The following is a 23392-nucleotide window of genomic DNA, read 5'->3' on the forward strand; positions in this document are numbered from 1 at the left end:
ACAAAATGTGCACCAAAGCACTTCTTTAAGAAACAGCTACATTTTTTCTATATGGTGCTTTTTGCCTGTCTTCATTGTGTTTTCAGTCAGCAGACATGGAAACACTAGAACTGAGAGAAATTCTAAAATTTCAAAATAAGGTTAGAAAAAGAAAGCTTATTTAAGCCAAAACTAAGGTTGGAAATGAAACACAGCAACTCTTCCAGTATGTGCTGACTGCCACCAAGATCCCTATGCAGCCAAGAAAACATGTTCTATATATATATAGAGAGAGAGAGAAAAACAAATAATGAGAGGAAGAACAAGATGCAAATGAAGTATTCTACTTGATGGCACAGCTATCTTAACCAAAACTGGGAATTAACTCTATATTCCTTTCTACTGCTTTTCTGTACTGGAAATATATTGATTTGAAAGGTTCCAGATTAAAAGTGGAACAAAGTGTACCCTGAAGAAATCCAGAAAAAATTCTGAGCCCAGACACCTTCAGTGTCATTGTCAATGTGATTGTCCTATATTCCTCAACTCCCCCAGCAGAGCCAGCACATCTCACATCCTCCTTACCAGCCTGACATGTGAGTTGGAATTTCACTTCTCAGCAGAGGGACAGACAGGCTGATGTCATAAGTAACAGAAATGTAATTGCTGTGATAACAATCGATGCTTCGTGAACCATAGCTGGATTTAAAACCAGCACGGTTCATCCACTAAGCAATTATATCAACTGTACACCAATGTATCAGAACTGAACCAGACCTCACTATAAGTATGGGGGAAAAATACTGTCCATTTTTTGAACTATCATCTGTGTACACGCCATTATGAATAAATCCTTTTTTCATTATTACAGCCATCAAAAAGTAACAAAGCAAGTCACACGTAAGCACATTTTAGATCGAGAATTTTGAAATAAACACACCTATCAGGAGTGAAAAATTATGTGCACGTTCAGAAACTCTGCTCAGAAGACATTCCGTAATATAAAAGCCCAAAATAGAATTGAAGGGAGGGAAAAAAAGAGTTTGAGTCCTAGAGTGGAATCCACATTTCTTTTAAGTGAATGGAAATCTTCACCTTCATTTGAAGAGAACTGCATTCTACTCAGAATGAACTATAGAACCCACTCCTTAAGCAAAACACTTAGAAAACTTTTCAGGAAAGTCTACAGTGCAAGTTACAGTTGGCCACTTTTGAGTCCATCTTATATGCCACAAATTGTTTCTGTTGCACACGTGCACTGCATCTACATTACACATATACAGCATTTATCTACACAAGTAATTTTAATTCAAATTTTGATTATTCAAATTTTGCACTACATTTTTACAACACATGGTGCAAACAGTAACTAATGCATGCATTCATGCATTTCTTTCACTCAGATGAGCATTATATGCTTTCATTTACTGGAGTACTGCATTACGTACCTGCCTATTTTAAGCATTATTATTAATACCATAATGGGGGGAACCTATCATCTGTATAATGATCTAGTGAATTCAGAAATGCACGTGTTTGGGTATGTGTTGTTGTACAGCCACATTTGCATGAGTTCCATATTTTGAAAATCAGACCTATAAGCCATATGTTCCAGATGGTAATCCAGTGACACCATCACATGATTAGAAATATTTACAGATCATTCCCTCTTTCTACCCTACTCCTGCAATCTACAACAGTACACATAGCACATACTACTCTGACAGGTTCTGGCACTACAAGACTTCATCAGGACACAGTGGTCAATAGGATGAATCAGTGAGGAAGAAACAGCAGATACTGGTGCAGCGTAACCCATGCTGCTTTCATTCACATGACACATACAAACTCAGAGCAGCATAAAAATACCGTGAAACGTATCTTTGTAAGCAAGTGAAAATAGTACATCTGTTCACTGAAAGAGGAAATAATATACGCCAAGGAATGGACAGAAATCAGGATGCCCTAAAGCCTTCCTGGAGCCATACCAAGGAAACTTTGGTGAGGGGGAAATCAGCCTTTGACGGCCAACCTTTTCCAGTGCCTCTGGATCGGAAAGAGCAACCTTAAAACAAAACCTTCGAGTGCCTTGCTTTTAAAGAGGGTGTTAAACTGAAATGCCTAACCATAAAGACCATCTCCTCCTTCTTTTAAATCAACAGTTGAGCCCACTTAAGAAATACACAAGGGGCACTGGGGGTTTATTTAAAGATTAAAAAAGAGAAGCAGAGAAGCAAATATATCCCCTTATTTTTCTTAAAATCACTGGTATTTCACAGGCTTCTGTAGCACTGTACTGCTTTACTAAATTGCCGCTCGGTAGCATTACAGTGTTGCCAAAAGACCTCACGCTGCAGCTCTTAATAAGTTACGTTTTTTCTCAGGAAAGCTTTGAATTATGTAGCCTGTCCCCCCAGCAGTAGCAAGTGAGCAAAGGGCATGTTTTTAAAAAATAAATTAAGACAAACAGAAGGCTCAGCACAATGGAACTGGATCCCTGTCTTCCTCCAGTAAATATATCTAATATCACATGCCTATTCAATGCAGGACAACGGGATTTCCCCTCAGTAACCTCATCAAGAGAAGCAGAGAAGGCAAGGCAATTGTTTCGCATCTCATTGTATTTGTGACTGAACCCTGATGCCAGCCACATGCTGATTATCTCTCGCGTTACATAAAGCTCTCCTGCGGTGCCAATTGCCTGCCGTTCCGTTTGTATCCCATTACATAAAGCGCTGTCCCGTACTGCCTCGCTCGCTGCCAAAGCACTGCTCTTCACCACCATGTCCGTCTTTGTTTCCATGCCCGATTCTGCCCACATCTTAAAAGCCACCTAATGATTAAAGCAAAACAAGAATACTTCTCAACCAGTGATTCTGCAGTTCCACTGCAAGATGAGAAAGAACACAAAATAGCTCAGGGATACTAAGGGAATACAAGAGTTGTGAGAAAAGATCCCACAAAAGGCAAGGTTTGCTGCATGGTCCTCTGCAATGTGGACAGTGCACCTACATGTTTTTATCACTTATTCTGCAGAGAGAATTTTTTCTGCCTCAACATTTCACTAAGGCACTCTTGGATCAGCTGCACTGCTGAAGATGAAAGCACCCGTGGTGTAGCTGTCTCTGGTGATGCATTGCAATAGCACACAGTCAAAGGTTGCTGCTCTAGCATGCTGTGAGCATGCTGCATCACCGAAAGGCTGCGGGAGCAATGATGGAAAGGTGGCAGAAGTGCAGGAGAAGCACTTCAAGAAATAGTGTTCACCTGACTGTAGGCAGACAGCCAACTCACACGGCGCAGGATAATAGGAACTGCTCTATTGAGTGGCCCAGAGGGAATCAAACTGCTCCATCAGCTGCAGTGGCACTACTGTTTCTGGCAAGCCGTATATACACAAAGATACATGTTAGGCAAATGATCTTCCAGTTGAGAAGGAAGAGAAAGTGAATTATCAAATTTTTGCCAGGGCACACAAAAAAAGAATCTTACCTCCTGTGGATTGCAGCCTTTCCTGCAGTGGTCTGTAAAGAAGGACTGACAGCCAGCAGTGCAATATATTTTTCCTTGAATCACTGTATGAGGTGTTTCAGAATAAACTCCTTAATCTGTAATTTTCAGCATGCTTGAAGTATTTCTCAGATTTCCAATAACCCTTTTTGCATCTGATAACAAAATATCAACACGATCTGTTTTCTGGAGCAAAGAAATCTCAAAGTAAAAGAAAAAAATAGCTGTGTCTGGTCAGTCTCACTTATAAAAAGGCTAAGGCTGACTTCAGAGATGAGATTTCAACCTCACTTCAGTGAGGCATTGAATGGCCTCACTACCATTCACACAATGAAGTCTAGGGGTGGAAGATGCATAACTTCATCATTTAAATCAACACCTACTGAGACTTAGCTATGAAAACATGGGAATAAGTCCTGATGCAGGTCAATTTGTAAACGCCAGTTTCCCTCCATTTTTACATCAGAGCTCATACTACAGGAGGCAAAAAATAAAAATAAAAAAAGAAACAGCCCAATACAACCTTTTGAAAGGCTTAGAAATTTTTTTGTTCTTATTGAATTAGTTTTCGTGAAAACATGGACAGTCTTAAAAACTTAATTCTACAAGAAAATAATGGCAAGGCTCTGCCTGAAAAAAAGCAGTAAGAAATTCCCAAGACCTATCAAAGAGATCTTAGCTTATACAGAGGAACAAGCAGAAAAAGAACATTATTACTGCTGTCACCCAAAGCTCACAGTGGAGTCTTCCCATTTATTACTACTAGTATTGAATTGGGATGAAATTGCTCAATTTTTTGGGCTACAGCGACCCTCTCCTAGAATCACATAAAAATCAGTGGCTTTGAGGATAGCTTAACAGAAAAAGCAATCACTAACAGACAGTAATTTCATCATGCATTGAAAAAAAAAAATCACTTCCAATGTGGAAAAAAAAAAAAAGTGAATCAATCTACAACAAGCAAATCAATCTACAACATAACCTTCCTGCTGCAATGCTCCTTCTCTCGCACTGTACATTGTGTCATACTGCAGCATGCATTCCTTTTCCCCTCTACCATATCTCTAGGGTCAAAGGTAGAAGACAAGAAAAAAAAAAAAAGAAATCCTGGAATAATATCCCCAATAAATTACTGCTAACTATTACAATTCAACATGGGCATATAAACGGCACTTTAAAGAAAATTGAATTTGTTGAAAATTAAAGCAAACCCGGTGTTACTTTGAACAAGAGACTCACTGATTGTTTTCAGATTTCCATTATAAAATAGGCTTTTTTGTTTTATGTGTTATATATACCCTCTGAGGAAAGGAATTGTACCTCAAAACATATGGGTCTTCAGAATTTTTATTTTTAAACACAATACTCAATGCCCATAAAACTTTGCTTGGAAGCCAAGGAATTTATAACAAGGTGCATAACAGCAAACCTGAAAAAGGGCTAAAGATGAAGAAAAACAGAGCTTCTCACTAATTACAATAAACAAGAAAAGATGATAGAAGTGAGAGCACCCTTCTTTTGGGGACAAGTATCTGTGGTTTCATTTAGTGCTGCCTTCTTGCTATCTGTGGTTGTATAATAAACTAATAAACAGACATTTATTTTGTGGAGCAGGCATATTGTTCTCAGTCTACTACATGGTACTTCCATTTCATTGCTGTACCACGTTACGCAAAGAGCATGAGTAAGAGATTCCTGCTTTCTGGATCTTAAGGAATTTTCTGATGCACAGCTTTTATTTTAAAGCACATATTCTGTTAGAAGAACAAGCTTACATATTTTATTTTAAAGTGCTGTATAAACAAGAATGCTGTTAAATATTCTCTTTTTGTACAAACAGGAATGTTGTTAAATACTTGCTTATTGTGTAAGCCATGACTGAGGGTGCCTCACTATGATCCAGTGCATGTCTTGGGTGTGTTTCAGTCTTGTGTATTCAACCATCTGTGAAGTGAGCTTATAAGCCACTAATGCACACCCGGGATAAGCTTTTTACTACTGGGAGAATGGCTCATTAATTTTACATTATGAAAAAATTGTAAACACTCATCTTTGGTTGGGTTTATGCAACATATCCTTTTATTATTGAAAATCATTTCCAGCGAGAGGTGAGAACACAGAAAGGTGAATGTTATCATCTCTTTTTATCTAGGTTGTCCAAAACCTAGCATTTTCTGTTACCTACTGGACTTATTTTCTCTCTTTCTGCCCTTAGCTGCAGAAGCTTTACTAACTGTGTGTGGCTGTGTTCTGCATTCATCCTTTCACTAAAAGCTGAGACCAACATTTCAAAAGAGCCACAAACTTGGCAAAAAACAGCAATTGAGAATACTATCCCTTACAAAGGACACCTCCTGCTCCCACTCCTTGCTCTACTACCTACCCCACCCTATATGTTTTCACCAGCCCACCAGGCACAAATTTGGTCTGACACGTGAAACCACCACATGCACAACAACTGCTGCAATTTTTCTAAAAAGACTCACCCAGACAGAATGTAGCTTTCAGAAGTCAATATCCACATCCAGAATCTGACAGTTTATTCATTTTCAAATGATTTCTGAGATTTCAGAACCACCAGTTCCCTCCTAATGATCCTTCTCAGCATGGTAACTGCAGGCTTCCTTGCAGGCCTGAAAGCAGGTGGAGAATAGGAACCTGAAATTGCTTTAAGGGTTCTTGGTGGCACGAAGGGACCAGCAACCACTATGCATGCATAAATAGCCAGTTTGTCTATGCAACCAAAGTTACACAGCTAAGTTGCATTCGCAACCATTTTATAAACAATTCTGGACTTCACAAGCTTGGGAAGTCAGGCACTGCAACTATAAAATTATGCACTTGATATATATTAGTAAGTATAGTAAATAGAGTATAATTAGAACAGAATACAATGTACTGTTTTTCACTGCTTTTTATTCTTACTTCCCTAGAGCTACAAAATGAGCTTCTAATGAGCTTTGGGTAGTCACATAAATAGAAAACCTAACGTTGTAATGCCTGATAGTGATCTAAACTGCTTAGATATGTTTTGTATTACACCACAAAACAGTGGTTTGTTCATGGAATGGAACAAAATTTCATGTGTTACTCATACTTTGGCCGTAGGCATGCATGTTTTGAAATCATAATCTCTGATGTATTTCAGAATATGTTTGGACAACCTAAGTTGTTCTGTGAAAATGACCCACAAGGAAAACCCTCTATCCATTAAAAACACAAATTACCAAAACATCAGCGGTTAAGTGTAGCCTACAGGACATAAAGAAAAAATTCCAATACACTGCTTATTTTACCAGTTAAAAGGAAAAAGGAAGAAGATGAGAAGGATGCGTTCAGGAATCATACTGGAAAGCTGTAAAATAGCTCTGTGTGGATCCACTGCATAAATATTATACTATTCTGCTCAAAAGAAACAAAATACCCTATGCCAAAACAGGAAATCCACTTGCTTAATTGTCTTTGAACATGACTGTATAGACATAGCTAGATTTCACATAAATGTATTCTCTCCTGAGATTTCCAACAGCCATTTTCTCTTCTTATTGTGGGTGAATAGCATAAAAAATCTGGGGCTTTTGTAATAACAGCAGAAAATACTTTTTTCCCCACCCTAGAAGTTTCTTACAACCATTAGGCAGATCCTTGTATTGGAAGGGTAAGTGGTGCTACTCTCACAACACGTTTGCAACATGGACTGATAACCACGTAGACAGACCAACAGATCAACAGGTAGGTATGCACATTATCAAGAGTCAGGCAAGGAATTTGCTGCAGTTAGGATACAGATCCAGATTTCCTAAGCTCCTGTCCTGTGTTTTAAATACAAAGTGATCTACGTACTTTCACTTTCTTGCAAGGTAGCAGCTAATACCTTTATATTGCTTCTAGCCCTTCGTTATTTTATATGCAGAAAGTTAAGCTTCAGGAGATTGTTTCTGTAGCCTTATTTATGCAGCTGGATCAGAGCTGGAGCTTGAAAGCAAAGAAAAAAAAAACAGATTGGAGAAGCTTTAGACACAGTCCACCTCTACCTTTTACATATGCAAGGTATGTTTGTATGCATGTTACAAACCAGGAGTCCAAAACAAAACATATTTCAACTGACATTATGTATTTGGCTTAGTACTTTTTGCTTTTACTTCTTCAGAGTGATTCAAGGAATAAGCAGACTTTTTACTGTCTCATGAGCTAGAAAAACAGGTAACTAGAAAAAGGGGTAACATTTGATTTGAAACACTTGGGGATAAAACAGGTCAGCTGCTCATCATAAAAGATTTACTGTGAGATGGTGTAATATACATTAAAAATAAGAAAAATTTAATGGTTATTTCCACTGGGGGAGAGGGAACAACAACAACAAAAAAAACCTCTGGAAAACAAAAAGAAAAAAGAAATGTGAAAATATTGCCTCAAAATTAAAATAACTATTCTGGGAAAAGTTGTATTTCAGTTTACGTGCAACACTATTTTACAGAACTTTGGTTGTGAAAATGGATTTTCTGTGGGCCTTTAGTTGAATTTATGCTAGCTTTAATGCTATTTGCATAGCCAGCAGAGTATGTGGAGCCTTCGTGTAAATGAAAATCTGTTCTTTAATGTGCACACTCCTCAAAGTAATAAAGATTTTATTATTTTGAAAGCTATGTACACCCACTGTGCAATATCAAATATGCATGTTGTAAACACAGTGGGCCAAGTTCAGACATGATGTAAGCATGTGTAACTCAACTGACTTCAAAGGGACCACTTGTGAAACAGAACTCTGCTTCACATGGCTGTGGGCTGCAGGATCCATGCTTGGCAGTCACGTTTGAAATAGAATTTTTGAGTGGTGTAGTGTTACATAACATCAGAAAGTAAAGCAGAACTGGGCTGTCAGTAATCTACGGAGTCGAGTATCAAAAGAATTGTTTTTGGCTTAATGCGAGGCACAAAAAGCACTTCAAGCAGACTGAAAATTAGAGACATTGAGAATGCTGAGATGACATTTCAGAGCAAGAATAGCCACAACAGTTTAAACAAGACAAGGCGCGTAGTTGCTATACTGTGTGTTGCTGTATATGAGAAAAGCAATGGCTGTGTAGACAAATTACAGGAAACTGGGCAAGGAGTAGGACCTTGAGAGAAAGGCCTACTTGCAAGAAAGACTGGCCAGCACTGGCACATAAACTGATGCACAGGAACACAGTAGGAATGAGGTGGCACTGATTGGTGTGTCATTCTCCCTCCAACTTTTCAACACCTACCTATTGCACTGATCAGTTGTATTTTTACCAAGCGCTTTAGGAAAATAGAAAACAAAATAGCTTGTGATGGCAGACACAAATTACTTTCTCTCCCTCTTTGAAGAAAAGTTGGGACATTGGATGATACATGACACTACAGATATGAATCATCATGGATCATCAGTTACAGACTATGAGCTTGAAATCAAATGGAAAGCAAACTCAGAGAAACCACAAGCAAGCAGTTCTGTTTGAAAAAGATCTGCAAGAGTGGAACAAATAAAGATAATTAAAAAGAAAAGGCTTTTCTGAAACAAATGCAAAAATGCTTCTGACTTTATGTGCAGATAAGCCTCACTCCCAGCTGTTGTCTTCTAGCAGTATCGGTCAGTGAAGACCAGCTGGCAAAACTATACCAATCTTTGGAAAGTTGTTCTGACTTAAAGGATAAGTGCACATGGACTTTTTCTTGTGAAAGTTGAACAAATTACTGCATCCTTTCAAAATCCCATCAAAGTCTTCTGCTGAGAAAAACTCCAGAGGCGTTTTATTTTGTAAATCTAAAAGTTGCAAAAGCAGTAAGATTTCATGAAACAAGGGACAAATTATTTCTTTCAGCAGTGAGGGAAATGCTGCAAATGTTCTTTTCTCCCAACATAAATAAGTGGCTGACTTGCTGTTTCTTTTCTGTCAAAAGATACGGTGACAGGAATAATCTGTGATCTGGTAAGAATGTGAAAAAGCAGCATTCGCAGCCATTTTGCAACTTAGTTTAACAAAAATCATCCAAGACAGCTTGTCCAAACTTAATATCAGATACGAATCTCAAAATAATGCGAAAAAGAACTGCTAATAAATATCCAGACAAATATAAAAGCTATTTCTCAAATGCCAAACGTATTCATACATGGGAACAGCCCTAAATGGTCACACTGCACTGGAATATACTCAGAGAGAGGACAACTCCCTCAAGTGTCAAATACAAGTTCATTTTTAAATGACGTTCATTGGCCTCAAGAGGAATTCAGCTGATGTAGCATTTGAATCTTGCCTGGAGTACAACTCTTCTTGTTTGAACACTCATTTGGTCCTCTCCATGCTTTAATGATATCCTGAAGTTTGTACAACTTGCTTACTTCACTGATATTTTCACCCAGTCGAGGACTGCGAGAGCGTACAACGTACGGGACAGTAAGGAACCCGTGCTTTTAAATGGTTGATCCTGCAAATAAATGAAGATAGTTTTGACATGTTTCGTGCTTTGGGACCGTGCCAGACAGCACCTTCCATTCAAAATGAATACATGTACTATTCATGAAAGTTTGACACTGCTCAAGTAACCCCCATATGAATAGTTCCCTGAAGGCTAACGTAGCGATGAGTGTATTAGTAAGTCTTTCACAGCAGTGAGCAGCAATATTTAAAGCCTGCCGTGAAAAATATCAGCCATCTCTCAGAGACACTGAATACTTTGTCCAATAACTGACCCCAAGAAAAAGAGCTATCATGTAAATACTCGGCCCTTTCAGAATCAACAAGGAAATGAATGTTCAGTGTTTTTATACTCTCATACCCACATGACAACAGGTTTTCAGTGTTTGGCGTGTTACAGACCATACAAAGGGCCAAGCTGAGGTCTACAACCCTATGGTTCCTGCCACCTCCAGTATCACAGCACATCTGTCAGCACATCAAATACATCCAAAGCCTAAAAGGTTAGCACACAGTTTCAAAATTATTTTGCATAAATAGCTTAGGGGTCACCACACATTAAAAAAAAAAAAAGAATATGTAATTACAAGTCTGTTGATACTTAGGAGGCTGAAGGAGACCAAAAATAATTTCTGAATATACAGATAATTTTCAACTCAGACTGGTGTTACAGTGCAAAGAGAAACACTGCTATAAATTGAATCCTGGGGAATACAATGCCTACTGGTAAACATTAATATTTAAAACCCAGAATGCCTTTTAACATCAAATTCTTCCCTCTGCATAATCTAACTTGCACCTATTTGCCAATATATAATCATATGTATCGTATTCTCATGCCAATACAAGTGACTGCCTGTATATTAAAATGTCTTTGAAATATCATAATATTGAACCCCATAAAAAGCTACAAAAAAGGAAGCCTGTAAGAAGTAAGATGGCTTTTTCCAAATCTTCTTACAAATTCACAATGCTGAATGATGTGCTTGATGCTTTACTTTTCCTGTAGTCTTTCTTGAAAGAAAGGTGTCAAAAGAAAGTGGACAGGCGAGGTAGGAAACCAGCATGGCTCAGCAAGGACCTGCTGAGAGAACTGAGGGCGAAGAAAGGGGTGTACAAGCTCTGGAAACAAGGCTGTGTCACCTGGGAAGAGCACAGGAATGCCGTCCGGACTTGCAGACGTGGGATCAGGAAAGCCAAGGCGCAGGCAGAACTGAACTTGGCAAGGGACGTGAAAAACAATAAGAAAACCTTCTACAGGTACATTGGCCAGAAGAGACAGGCCAAAACGGGCGTACCTACTTTGGTAAATTTAAAAGGAGAACTGGCTTCAACAGATGAAGAGAAAGCTGAGGTGCTGAATGAGTTCTTCACCTCGGTCTTCACTGGTGGCCAGGATTCTAGTCTTTTTCACGTCCCTGAACCCTGCATCCCCAAACCTCTATGTGGGGACCAAGGAGGTAAATCCCTCCCCACTGTAAGGGCAGAGCAAGTCCGAGAGTGCCTCCTTAGACTGAATGAATTCAAGTCTATGGGGCCGGATGGCTTGCATCCCAGGGTCCTGAAGGAGCTGGCTGAGGTGGTTGCCGAGCCGCTCTCCATCATATTTGAGAAGTCGTGGCTGTCAGGTGAGGTCCCGGATGATTGGAGGAAGGGTCACGTCACTCCCATATACAAGAAGGGGAGCAGGGAGGACCCGGGGAACTACAGGCCGGTGAGTCTCACCTCCGTGCCTGGGAAGATCATGGAACGGATCCTCCTGGACAACATGCTCGATCACATAAAGAATGAGCATGTGATCCGAGACAGCCAGCACGGCTTCACCAAAGGAAGGTCATGCCTAACTAATCTTGTGGCCTTCTATGATGGAGTGACGGCATTGGTGGACGAAGGGAAGGCGACTGATGTCATTTACCTGGACCTGAGCAAGGCCTTTGACATGGTCCCCCACCACATCCTCATCTCCAAATTGGAGGGAAGTGGATTTGATGGGTGGACGACCCGATGGGTAAGAAACTGGTTGAAAGGCCGCAGGCAGAGGGTGGTGGTCAATGGCTCTATGTCCAGGTGGAGGCCGGTAACAAGTGGTGTCCCCCAAGGGTCTGTCTTGGGACCGGTGCTCTTTAACATCTTTATTAATGACATCGATGAGGGAATTGAGTGCACCCTCAGCAAGTTTGCTGACGACACCAAGCTGAGTGGTGCGGTTGATACGGTGGAAGGAAGGGATGCCATTCAGAGGGACCTCGACAGGCTGGAGGGCTGGGCTCGGGTGAACCTAATGAGGTTCAACACGGCAAAGTGCAAGGTTTTGCATTTGGGCCGGAAGAACCCCAGGCACCCGTACAGGCTGGGAGGAGCGGTCCTTGAGAGCAGCTCGGCAGAGAAGGACCTGGGGGTCCTGATGGACGAGAGACTGAACATGAGCCAGCAGTGCGCTCTGGCAGCTCGAAAGGCAAATGGGATCCTGGGCTCCATCAGGAGAGGGGTGGTCAGCAGGGACAGGGAGGTGATCGTCCCTCTCTACTCGGCTCTTGTGAGGCCCCATCTGGAGTACTGTGTCCAGGTGTGGAGCCCTCAGTACAAGAAAGACATTGAGATTTTGGAAAGGGTCCAGAGGAGGGCGACTAAGATGATCAGGGGGCTGGAGCACCTCCCCTATGAGGACAGGCTGAGGGAGTTGGGCTTGTTCAGCCTGGAGAAGAGAAGGCTGCGGGGTGACCTCATTGCAGCCTATCAATACCTGAAGGGAACCTACACCCACGAGGGGAGTAAACTCTTCAAAAGGGCTGACAACAGCAGGACTAGGGGAAATGGATTGAAGTTGAAGGAGGGAAGATTTAGGTTGGATGTTAGGGGGAAGTTCTATACAAGGAGAGTGGTTAGGCCCTGGAACGGGCTGCCCAGGGAGGTTGTGGATGCCCCGTCCTTGGATGTGTTTAAGGCCAGGTTGGACAGGGTCCTGGGCAACCTGATCTGAATGTGTGTGTTTGGTGGCCCTGCTAGGCAGGGGGGTTGGAACTACATGATCCTTGAGGTCCCTTCCAACCCGGGTGATTCTGTAAAAGCATTCCTTAAATAGAGCAGTTCTGCTTGTGGTTTTACTTAGTGATGAGAAAGAAAAGGAAACCTAGCTTATGTTGGAGGGCAAGATTCCCTGTGCCTGAAGGAGCGTACTGGGGGACAGGAGAAAAAATGTCACTTTTACATCCTATTCTCCAATGCATGAGGTGCACAGGTGGTTTCAGCTGCACCCCACATCAGGAGCTGAGCACCCTTTCTGAATTGCACGCACTGACAGCTAAACACATGTTGGCAGAAGTCTTCAAGTCATCAGAGCTCCAAATGCAAAACAACTTTGCATAAAGATAATCCTTAAATCTAGATCTAAGATCTAACAATGGAGGAAGACAAAGAATGGAGTGGTCTTTCCTACCAGATTCCTGACCTACCTGCTCTCTATTTAGTTCTGGAAAAATACCCTGAAAATATTTGATAGCTGGTGGCATGTCCCAGATCTGTTCATTGCTCATTTTTTAACTCATCTAATGTATGCTACTTTGCAAAAGCAAATGCCAATTTCACAAGTTCTCCTAAAAATCACAGCTGACTAGCTAACATGCAACTCCTTAGCCTTAAAGTAAACAACATACCTCTAAGTGTACAATAATGGCTTATTTGGATCCAGTTCTGTCATTCACTGCATCATTTCAACTCTCAGCATTTGTCTTTTGTTTACTGCAATTAGGACAAAATTCCACTGCCCTCCATATATAGAAATAATAAAGTAGAATAATGGAAAGAACAAAACAATTATTAGACTTAACTAACTACAGGAGACAAATAATAAAATCCATGCACAAACAGAGCAACTTTCAGTGACAGATACATATGAAAAAAAATCTGTTTGAGATTTCATTTCTATATACAAAATGCACAGGTGGGAAACACTGACATCAACCACTTTGGTTCAGGTCTATCTCTGTTTACAGGGAAAGTATTTTCCATGTGGAAATAAAAGAAACTTCAGAAGGACTGAAAGCATTAATAGTCTAAGTTTTAACAAATCCCACTATTTTAAAATTCAAACACTTGTCTTAATTCTTTAGCCACAAATAAATTTGCCTCCTTTCTTTTTGCATATTAGTATTTCTCAAAAACTTGTACAAACTGATCACAGATACTCAAATTATCTTTGCAGCAAGCATAGCATGTCCAACAGCTGGAAACCAAACATTGCTCAAAGAAGAATAGCTAGAAGAGGAATATCAGTCTATCCTTTGAAACCAATAATCCAGAGAAGTTTCAATTTTGGGGAATACTTGGAGATGTATCAATCTGAAAATCTGAGTGGCAAACCCTTACATTTTGAAGATAGTGAGTATTCAAACACATGAAACTGCCACTGACATGCCCACCTAAGAGATGGTCTCTTTCTCATTTCCTAGATATCATCAGTAGGTATGAGCATTTTATGGACAAAAGTCTACAGGTCCTCAGTGTCTCAGTTTGAGCTAGGATGGAATTGTTTTCCTCACTGTATCTGGCAGGATGCTATGCTTTGGTTCATCAGAAAACTGATGTTGGTAGCACACCTATGTTTATAATTGCTGCTGAGTGGCATTGTACAGAGCCAAGGCCATTCTCAGTGAAGGGCCCAAGTTGCTGAGAGGGAACAGAACTAGGACAGCTAATTTATACTGGCCAAAGGGATATCCCACACCATCCGACATCAAGAGGAAGGAATTCTGAAGGAGGTGAAAGTTCATTGCTTTCTTTTGCTGCTCTGAGCATTGGTCAGTGGGTGGTGAGCAGTTGTTTATCACCCATTGCACACGTTTATATGGTGTATATATTTGTCATAATTATTTTCTTCTTTCCTTTTCTCTGTCTTAGTGAGTGGTTTTGTCTCAACCTCGAGCTCTGTTTTTTTTGTTTTCATTCTCCTCCTCATCCCACTGGAAGAGGTGGGGAGTGGGCAACTGTATGGTGCTTGGTCACTTGCTCTTTTACACCACAACACTCAGGAACCTGCTCTCCCACTACGAGATGTAAGAAACCTAAAGCCAGCACATCCAAAGGAGGCTAGAAGATGATATAACAAGCAGAGCAGTCACTACACCATGCAAAAGTAGTGAACATTGCAGTAGACGTTTATTACATAAAGCAAAACAGTCTTCTCAACACATCTGACAAAAAAGGGCTGTTCAGTGGAACAGAAGGAAGGGGCTTCTACACCATTAAATCTAATTCTCTGCTACAATTAGCAACCACAGCATGCAGTCCCTTTTCTATTAGATTAACAGAGAGACTAAGAGAGTGGGTGACCAGGATTGCACAGAGGAGAATAAGCAAGCATGGTGAATACCTCCCTCTGAAGGAGTGTGTATGAGCAGCAAAGTCCAAACTTACAGATGGATCCTATAGATGGTGTTAAAACAGAACAAAATTCTCTTCTCTCGCACTGCCCCCCACTTAATTTTAATGTGTACTACTGTGAATGCCAGTCTGGTCTTCCAGATCATATTGCAATACAGATAGAAGGAAAAAATTAAAAAAAAAAGATGTTAACTCTACTAAATACAAATCAACATACTTGCAGCTGGAATGAGAAATAAATCAGGTCTGCATGTTCTACTTTGCACGAGGAAATGGTTTTCCTGCAACAAAAAGCTGGATGTTCTTAAAAACACATCATAACAAAATGACAGGAAAATAATGAGAAATGAGGTAAACTGTTGCCAGATCGGTATCTCAAAATCTGTTCAGTGATGGCTCATTCTCTAACCTGCATGTGAATTAAAACAGAGCAAATGTTTGGCTGAAATGGACCTCAAGAGAAAGTTTTAAGATGAATCCTGATCCTTTGGGGAAGACAAAACAAAGATTGTGAGTGTATGATGATATCATCTGATGATAAGGTTTATGAAAAAAATCTCAAGAATTCTGTCCTTTCACCAGCAACTAACATTTCCTCCTTTCCAATCACAAATGTAGGGCAGTTGTTAAAGTCTTCATTGCAGTGTTCATCGTTTCTCTCGACCTTCTATAACTGCTTCAAAAGTACACGTTATATCACTGTAAGTTGACCATTGCTCAACAGATTCCCAAAGCTTTCCAGAAAGGTATTTTGTGTGGTGGAGTGGTGCAATCTCTTAGGCAGCTTTACTTAACTGTATTTTAAAATCATAGCAACTTCAAGTGGGTAAAAGTCAAATCTGTTTAGTAAGAAGTCAATAAAAATTTTACCTCTCACATCAAGAGGATTAGAAGCTAGTTCCTGATGTATATCCTTGAAGTTACACTGCTTCAAGCAAACAATTCAAGATGAAAAAGAATTATAGAGCTGTTTGCATTCAATAGGACGTTACAAGACCATCTACTTCAACACTCCTGCCATGCAGAGGGGCCTTTAGTTACATTTAATTTAAAGGAGGTGCTAGGTTCCAGCCAATCTTCTAAATTCACCATCAATTTCTTGAGGAGATCCTTTTATTTTAAAAGCAATGACCAAATAGATGTGTTTTTTTTGTTTTGTTTTCCAAAATACTCATAAGTACTCTGTACTACACAGTTCTTTCAGGAGACTTGCTGTAGATCGATCTTTAAAATTATCCTAAGAAAACTACTACACTCTCCCATGATACAAAAGAGAGAGGGGGAAAAAAATGTGTGGATTATACTAACTTAATTCAGAGAAATGATGTAAAAGCCTTAGGGACTAGACAGATGCACAGAGGTTCTCACATAAAATCCCCAAACAAATCTGTGCTAACAAGCTCGAATTTCATACCTTGGGATGTTTAAGGATTGATTTTGCATGCCCCTATTGACATAAGCAGTTTCCTTGACTTCAGTGGGTCTAACTGCACGAGCAATGAAGATTAGTGAGCTTGAATATCTAAAAGTACCTTTACAGGGCAGAAAAAATATACCAAACCATAGCATATATTTAATACGAGCTCTTGAGGAAATTAAGATCAGGAAGATGAATACAATAGGAATGACCCACGAAGAAGAAAAATTTGCAAGTAGGAATGCCGAAGACAAAAAAGTGGCTCGTGTCAACCACATCAAGATGAAAAGTGGGTCAGGGGGTTAGCTGCTATTTGGTAAGGCTTAATTATTTCCATTCTGTATGCAGGAAGCTATGGAAATTAACATACATTTAACAAATAATAATAATCCTGAGTTTAATCCTTCAGTATGAATCCTGACCATGTCATCCTTCCAAAACTACTTAAAAATGACTTCAGTAAAGAATTGTTTTCCAAATAAAAAAAAATAAGAAAGCCAAAATTAAAAAAATATTTATATAACCTCATTATTATTGAAGTGATTCAGACCACCTTTATTTTTCATTAAGACGTTGGGGGTTTTATGCCCTAATGTGACAGAAGAGAAGCCTCTCACAGTTTTCAGTGTGAAAAATAAAATGTGAATTCTGACTGAAGAATTCCAAAGTATTCCTACCCATCAGAGTAGAATAAGACTAGATGCAAACCTCTATAAGGAATCCATAATGAAATCACCAAGATTCATTTAAATCACTAGAATTCACATATATTATCATTAATAATATTTAAAAGGAAATACATTGCATCTAACTCCCAGTGCAGACTTGAGTTGTACAGCATCATTTCTGTGCAGTTCAGCTGCACTGGAAAGTTTTGGATAACAAAGATGTCAGAAAGATATCCAGGTGAGGCAAAGGACACAGCCACTGAAATGCTGTTTTACCTCCCAAAAGAATAAGTTTATTCTTGTGCTATCCTGCATGGACTGTGAATACACTACGCATTTAAATCAGGCAAAGGCTGAAGAGAAACCTAGCAAAAAGAACATTTGTATTTAATCTAGCGATAATTTAATTTCTGCCACCTCACTGCATACTTGTTCAAAGAGAATCGAAGTACTACAGAGAATGAGTTGCCATCAACTACACTATAATGTTGCTAAAACAAAGACTGAACATGAGATGGGACGAAGGATGGGTATAAACTATGAGCACATTGGCAAGAAATGTACATATTCCAAAGTTGGCTAGGCTACTGCATGCTTAGCAGTGATGGAACACTGCCCTCTCTGAAGCTGGCATAGATGATTTCACTCATTATGAAGGCCAGATGGTCTTCATTATTTTTCATCAGCTATGTGGTAGGCCAGAAACTTCTTCAAGACTTCAAATGCTTTCTCTGCGACTGACCCAAATCATGTCAACAAGGACAGGCGTAAAATGCTTAGTTTTAGGTTTTAGTCCTTGCTTCCTTGGTCACAGCAAGATATTCTTAGGTTCCGCTGATCAGAAATTCCCATTTTGTAGGCAGCCGGAGGTGTTGCAAGAAAGTCTGTTTTTTGTAAGGAACACTTTCAGATATTGTGATCTGTGGACATAATTATGGATGAGTTTGTAAGATTTAGTGCAAGCTTCTGAATAAAGCGTTCACAGTTATTTCAGAACTGGCTACACACAGGTTCACAGGTCATGGGAACAAGCAAATTAAAAGAAATCCAGCCTGCAAACACAATATCAGGAACTTCAGGCAAACATTGCCCACTTAGTTAACTTCAATCTATCACTCGTTGAAATCAGATGATCACTGTGGTCCTTTTCAACCCAGGCCATATATGATTCTATGATTGATATTCCAGTGACAAGCTTTGGAGCACAACTTCAAGTGGCATCCCTCCTCCCTCATTACAGAATGAGGTAAGAAGAGAGCTAACTTCTTAAATTTCATTAAACTTTCTGCTCATTGAGGGCTGTAGGCTATTTCAAGATGAAGAACAGTGAAAAGGAGTTGTAATTGAAGTAATCCTAATAGATTTTCTACTAAATATCATGACCATTGCTAAACACAGTGATGAGTAACGTCTGGTACTGATCATTTGTTTTGTATCCATTCATGAAAACTCTTTCAACTAAGCCAGATTTTTGAAAATCATCCTTTTTTGTATATTTTCATACCGAATAGCATACACGTTTGTATTATAACAGAACATACTTTCAAGCCACAAACAGTTTTAGCTTATGCCAGTATAGAAATGCAGTGAGATGGTAAAAAATACTTTAATATGAGAAATGAAAGTGACAGTATTCCAGTTGGATCCTTCTCATGATGAAACAGAGAAGCATACAGAGAAATATGTACCAATATAATAAGCTTATAAACTAATAGCCCATTGATAGCATCCAAATCAACTGAAGTTGTTAAAAAAAATGCTGTAAGCAACTTTTATATAGACCTAGACTGGTAGAAGGACTGCTGATTACTTCTCTAGCTCCTGTCTAATCATTCTGTAGTGAATGTTTATGCTTAGAAGATTTTACCAGATTGAAGACAAGTCAATGCAAGAATCTCATAGTTAAAAGAAGAAAATGATTCACGACATTCATCATTTATATGGATTCCTTTGACTGCTCTCCCAGAAGCATATGTCTAACTCAGGCTGTGAAGGATGGCAGACTTTTCTCAAATTAAAACAGCATCAGAGTTTAGATGTTTCTGCTTATTTTCTCAAGTCCAGAGAACTGACTTCCCTTCATAGATGAAACTATTTATGTTATTAGCTAAATTTCACTCACGCCTAAAAAGACTTGGCTTTTTGGCACTGAATTTTCATATCCTGTTTGGTTTAATTTTTTTTTTTTTTTCCAAAGTACTACAAGATGTTTGTTGGAAGGGCACTCGGTAAATGGGAATGCCTTCATAGAATATAGTGATTACAGACTACATGCACACACTTTTTGTAAAATACACCCCTTCACACACACATATTTAGGTAACATCAATGCAGACACATTACTGCTAGAAAAGGTTACCAATCCCAATGTTTCTCAGCTGTAAAATCCTTAATCCTCCCAGATGAACGGGGTGGGGGTTGAGTGGGAAACAGGAGGTGAAGAGGAAATTATGGGGAAATGGATTCCCTCCAAAGAAACCAGTTCCACAAAGTCATAAACAGTGAAGATAAAAGTGTTTAATTCAGTACAGAGACAACTATTTCAAGTGAAGAAAAAAAAAAAAAATGAAAAAAACATCCAGGCAAGAAGAAAGTCCCAAGTGCTTCAATTTCTCCCAAGAGAATAACCATCAGATCACGAGCTACTTCTTATGAGCACAATTTCCTCATTGTTAGCAGCTGTTCATTGGTTAGCATTGCACAACTGGCCAGGTGCATTATGAAGGAATGAAAGAGAGGGGGTTGTCTTCCTCTAAAGCATCAGATGGACTAACAGCACTCTGCAGTACTGCAGAAACTGGCCCATATCCTAGGCTACATCTGAGCTTTACTGAATGTAAATAAATAGTGGATGGAAAAGGACACTCTCAGTCCTGGACAAAGAAGTAATCTTCAGGTAGATGGGTTGTTTTTATCCCCAAACCAGAAGCTGGGAACTGCAATAAGATGAAGGTTTTTTTCTTCTAGCATTCTGAGAATTCCTGGTAAAGCCTCAGGGGCAGGACCAGTCCTCCACAGCAGCATCTGGCCGGCTCCTGGTCAGACCTGTCACGTTTGTGTTATACTTACTGTAACTGCTGATATTAAAACAGACAAATAGAAGTTAAAAGATCTTTGAACTGAGTGCTGTCAATTCCTATTTCCATCTTTTCCATGTGGTACTGAGCAGAGTTCTTCATGCAATGAGTATTTGTTTTAAGCAGTTCTCCATACCAGTTCAAAACATACAATTATTGTGTCCTCTTGTGGTCTCACACTATTAAGTGGATGAATCTGCAACAACCTTGTGCAGAAAGGATTCATGGATGCAGGCTCAGACATGTTTATAATTATTAGGACTACTGAAATGCTTCAATTAAAAATATATATTTATCAACTGTTTGCTATTCTTGATACTCCACCTGAGAAGTCTGAAAAACATGAAAAACACCCAAGAGAAGACTAATAACAAGGACTGAGATACTATAGGTGTACTTACCCATGTAGATTCCTTAAACCTAAAAGTTTCATATGATTGACACTTTAAAACAAGCATCAATTTTTTCTTAATTTGAAAGTAGCAGATTTTTTAATATGAATTCACTGAAATAGGAGGGATATGAAACAGAAAGACTGAAATAAACAGCACCTTCCCAAAAACATCTCCAAATTATTTTCCCAAAGGTCTTGGATCTAACATACAAAACTAAACACTGATAAAACCAGAGTATGAAATTTACTGATGTTAACACTTTCTTTGACAGAGGATAATGTAACCAGTAGGATCATTTGTGCAAATAGTAATACAAATGTTTATCAAAACTCAATAAATTCTTTTCTGGATAGTAACCAATCTGCCCAGGCACTCTGTTTCACACATAGGAAAAAAAAAAAAAAAGCTCTACAAAGAGCTGTAAATGAATGAACACATGGAGTGCAACTGCAACTTGTATGTAGATTCATTTTATAAAGTTCATGATAAATTAAGATTACACATATACAGCTTTAGATTGGCTTTACTGTTTTTATCACTATAGAAAACAGAAAAGCATAAATAAATACATACAGGCTATTACACAGTAAAGCAGTCTTTCTTTTCAGGTCATGTAATGAGCAGAGAGATTTATCACAGCCTGATCTGTTTCTCCCAATGGCCAATGTGACAAGGGAGCTTCCAGGGACTGGACAGTAACTAAACACTACCCACATCAAAGAAACCATTAAAGGAAGAAGTGCTATATTGTGTTGATTTTTCATAAAATCATCCCAAATAGTTAATGGGTTCCCCTCTACAAGCTTGAAATGGACGTACTGGAAAACGTCCAGTGAAAGACCACTGAGATGATTAAAGGACTGGAGCATACATGGAGTGGTTGAGAGAATTCGGGCTCTTCGTCCTGTAAAAGGGAATTATCAGGGTGGAATTTAATCAATATATATTGAAATATCCAAAGGAATGGTTCACAAAGGATGCAGCCAGGCTCTTTCCAGTGGTGCTCAGTAACAAAATAAGAAGCAACAGGCACAAACTAGAACAGAGATTGTTAATTCTGAACACCAGAAAGCACTTTTCTTACTGTGAGAGTGACCAAGCACTGGAGCAGATTGCCCAGTGTGGTGGCGTAGTACCACCTACTTCTTGGATGTGAGATATACCTTGGATGGAGATATTCAAAAACCCAAGCATGATCCTGGGCAGTGTGCCCTAAGTGACCCTGTTTGAGCAGGAGGGTTGGACCAGGTAGCCTCCAGAGGTCCTCTCCAACCTCAAGTCACCCAGCAACTCCATAACAAAACACGGGTAACACTTTAAAACAGAGGTTACAAGACCTCCAAGTTAAACAAAATCCAAAAAAAAGCAGCTCATATTTTTGATACAAATATCTTTGCTCTAGCACAGCGATGCTAGCGTCATATGCAGTTCCTTTTTTGCCTTCCTCAAGAAATCTGAGTTGTTAATTTACATTTCTTTGATAACAACAAGAAGCTCACATAAGAAAAATTATTTTCACAATTTTTAATTGTGTAAAAATAGGAGCAGATGAATTGGGGATTTTTAATATTCCATTTATCAGATAAAACCTAGTTTATATCTACTATATATATATATATATATATATATATTTAAAATCACAGTCTTCATGGCAATTCTGTTACCTTCTATGAGTATGGCTTTAATAATAACGTCAACACATGGCCCATCCTGCATAGGAGCTAGTTAGGCAACTTTTTAGTACGTTGCAGTTTTTCCCACAATTTATATGAAATACAGTCTTCATTCTATACTTTCCATGGTGTTTCCAACAAAAACAATTTGTGACGCCACAGCATTGTGTTATGCTTTACCTAAATTAAATATAAATGTGAGAAAGGCCAAAGCTGAATATGAGAAAGGAAATGTTGGCTAGTTACTGCCCAGATCCTGAACGTATGCGAGATGTAATGATAAATGGAAGCTCCTTGAAATCCTTTTCAAGTTTGAACAGGTTCAAAGGCATTTAAACTTCACTAGTGGAATCTTTAAAACAGGATGTTATAGTATAATGTAATGTGTTTGTCTTTCATGAAGCAATTAATCATTGGATGGAGGAGCTAAGACCCAATCAAAACGGAAAGGTGTTTATTGCTGCAGCTGGTCATTAAATTATTTCTATAAAGCTTAAACACTGGGTTTTATTGTTTTTATTACAGATCCGCTCCTATAAAAAATACATTTAAACTTCCCTTTTTAGATCTTGTGGTTTAGTTTCTTGTGCTTCTGTTAACTAAACATTTCTAGTGAAACACAAATAAGTTTCCCCACTCAAAGAAAGGTTATGCCATTCTGTTATCAGTGGAATTATCACCAAGAGTCAAAATTAAAACAAAAGAAAAATATCTCACCATGAATTCCAAGGTGTGAACCATGTATCTCTGGGAAAAATTATAAATGTTAGCAGTATCACAAAATAATCACCATGAGGTTATTTTTGCTTGGGTGGGAATTCCTGTTATTTAAAACAGGTGATCTTTTCTTTACA

At 39.0% G+C, this 23392-nt stretch overlaps 1 protein-coding gene across 5 annotated transcripts in view; it reads right to left on the minus strand.

The window, feature by feature from the left end:
* The window catches only part of SUGCT (succinyl-CoA:glutarate-CoA transferase), a 327199-nt gene that overhangs the window by 129482 nt on the left and 174325 nt on the right, over nt 1-23392 (minus strand). The window contains exons 13-14 of one of the 5 annotated variants that reach the window (XM_042834221.1): nt 9854-9939; nt 5546-6122 (exon numbers count right to left, since the gene is read on the minus strand). The exons of the other annotated variants lie outside the window; for them this stretch is intronic. Of the exons in view, the coding sequence (XP_042690155.1) occupies nt 6029-6122; nt 9854-9939 (180 nt within the window). The 3' untranslated portion in view covers nt 5546-6028. Of the gene's footprint in view, nt 1-5545; nt 6123-9853; nt 9940-23392 lie in introns of those variants that run through there. 5 annotated transcript variants of the gene reach the window in all.

This window comes from Centrocercus urophasianus, unplaced genomic scaffold, assembly GCF_019232065.1.
Source record: "Centrocercus urophasianus isolate 14NV4802_14NV808 unplaced genomic scaffold, USGS_Curo_1.0 seq_44, whole genome shotgun sequence".
NCBI classification, from domain to species: domain Eukaryota; kingdom Metazoa; phylum Chordata; class Aves; order Galliformes; family Phasianidae; genus Centrocercus; species Centrocercus urophasianus.